Source organism: Myotis davidii, unplaced genomic scaffold, assembly GCF_000327345.1.
Source record: "Myotis davidii unplaced genomic scaffold, ASM32734v1 scaffold1203, whole genome shotgun sequence".
Taxonomy (NCBI): Eukaryota; Metazoa; Chordata; class Mammalia; order Chiroptera; family Vespertilionidae; genus Myotis; species Myotis davidii.
This window is the reverse complement of record NW_006294353.1, coordinates 1,126,884-1,128,200: the sequence shown is the minus strand read 5'-3', so window position 1 is coordinate 1,128,200 and position 1,317 is coordinate 1,126,884. Positions and strand designations below refer to the sequence as shown.

Here is a 1,317-nt window from a genome sequence, read left to right as displayed (position 1 = left end):
CCCAGGATGTCCACCATTTCTTCTGCCACGTTCCACCTCTTGTGAAGTTGGCCTGTGGGGGCAACGTGTCCACCGTGGCCCTGGGCGTGGGGCTGGTGTGCATCACGGCCCTGCTGGGCTGCTGCCTCCTCATCCTCCTCTCCTACGCCTCCATCATAGCCACCATCCTGAGGATCCCCTCGGCTGAGGGCCGGCAGAAGGCCTTCTCCACGTGCGCGTCCCACCTCACTGTGGTGGTCGTGCACTATGGCTTCGCCTCTGTGGTCTTCCTCAAGTCCAAGGGTCCCCAGTCTCTGGAAGGAGACACCCTGATGGCCGTCACCTACACAGTCTTCACGCCCTTCCTCAGCCCCATTATCTTCAGCCTCAGGAACAAGGAGCTGAAGAGCGCCATGAAGAAGACCTTCTTCCCTAAGCTCTAACCAGAAAAAAATACGACAACCTGGGAGGAATTCCTTGGACAGGTGAGTTGGGTCACCTATGCTCCCGTCGGAAATGGCACCCCGTATACATATAATAACCGATATTTGTCTCACGTTTTAAGCTTTGCAAAGACTCCTGCAGGCAACATTCAAATGGTTAAGTAGCATCAAGGATGTATTCAGGGTGGAAGTATGTATGAGATGAGAACAGAGAAAGTCAGATTCAAGGATTTCAATCTGTTGCAGGATGCTTTGTCAGGTAGCATTAAACCTGGAATCTGTTCTTTTTCTGCCAGAAGCCAGGGTGGTCTATTTACTCCCACTACCATCAACCTATATTGCAAAGAAAAATGGAGTCTGGCCTTAACCAGTTTGGCTCCGTGGCTAGAGCATTGGCCTGCGGACTGAAGGGTCCCAGGTTCGATTCCAGTCAAGGGCATGTACCTGGGTTGCGGGCACATCCCCAGTAGGGGGTGTGCAGGAGGCAGCTGACCGATGTTTCTCTCTCATCAATATTTCTAACTCTCTATCCCTCTCCCTTCCTCTCTGTAAAAAAATCAATAAAATATATGAAAAGAAAAGAAAAGAAAAATGGAGTCTGTCAGCCTCCACTAGGTAGCAGCAGGTGGCCACAACATTGGTATTGTGAGACTACAAAGGTCTAAGCCAGATTATAGCAGAGGAAACCAAAGCACCCTGAATTTCAGCATTGCACAGATCTGTGCAGTAGCCGTTAGAAACAGTAACAAGACAACAGAAAACCTCTGCATTGTAAGTGTGAAGCTTGAGCAGCTGCAGAGAGACAGAAACGTCTCTACAGTTAGTTCCAAGGGCCAAGTCCCACCATGAGAAATCGCCTTGCTGTGTTAGAGAGTGATGTGGTTCAGGGCCAGCG

General features: G+C 50.3%; 1 protein-coding gene across 1 annotated transcript in view; it reads left to right on the top strand.

Moving 5' to 3' along the window:
• LOC102759121 (olfactory receptor 10H1-like) overlaps nucleotides 1-422 on the top strand; it is a 3,016-nt gene extending 2,594 nt beyond the window's left edge. The window contains exon 2 of the mRNA XM_015567020.1: nucleotides 6-422. Within this exon, the coding sequence (XP_015422506.1) occupies nucleotides 6-422 (417 nt within the window). The remainder of the gene's footprint in view (nucleotides 1-5) is intronic.
• Nucleotides 423-1,317: the final 895 nt, after the last annotated feature.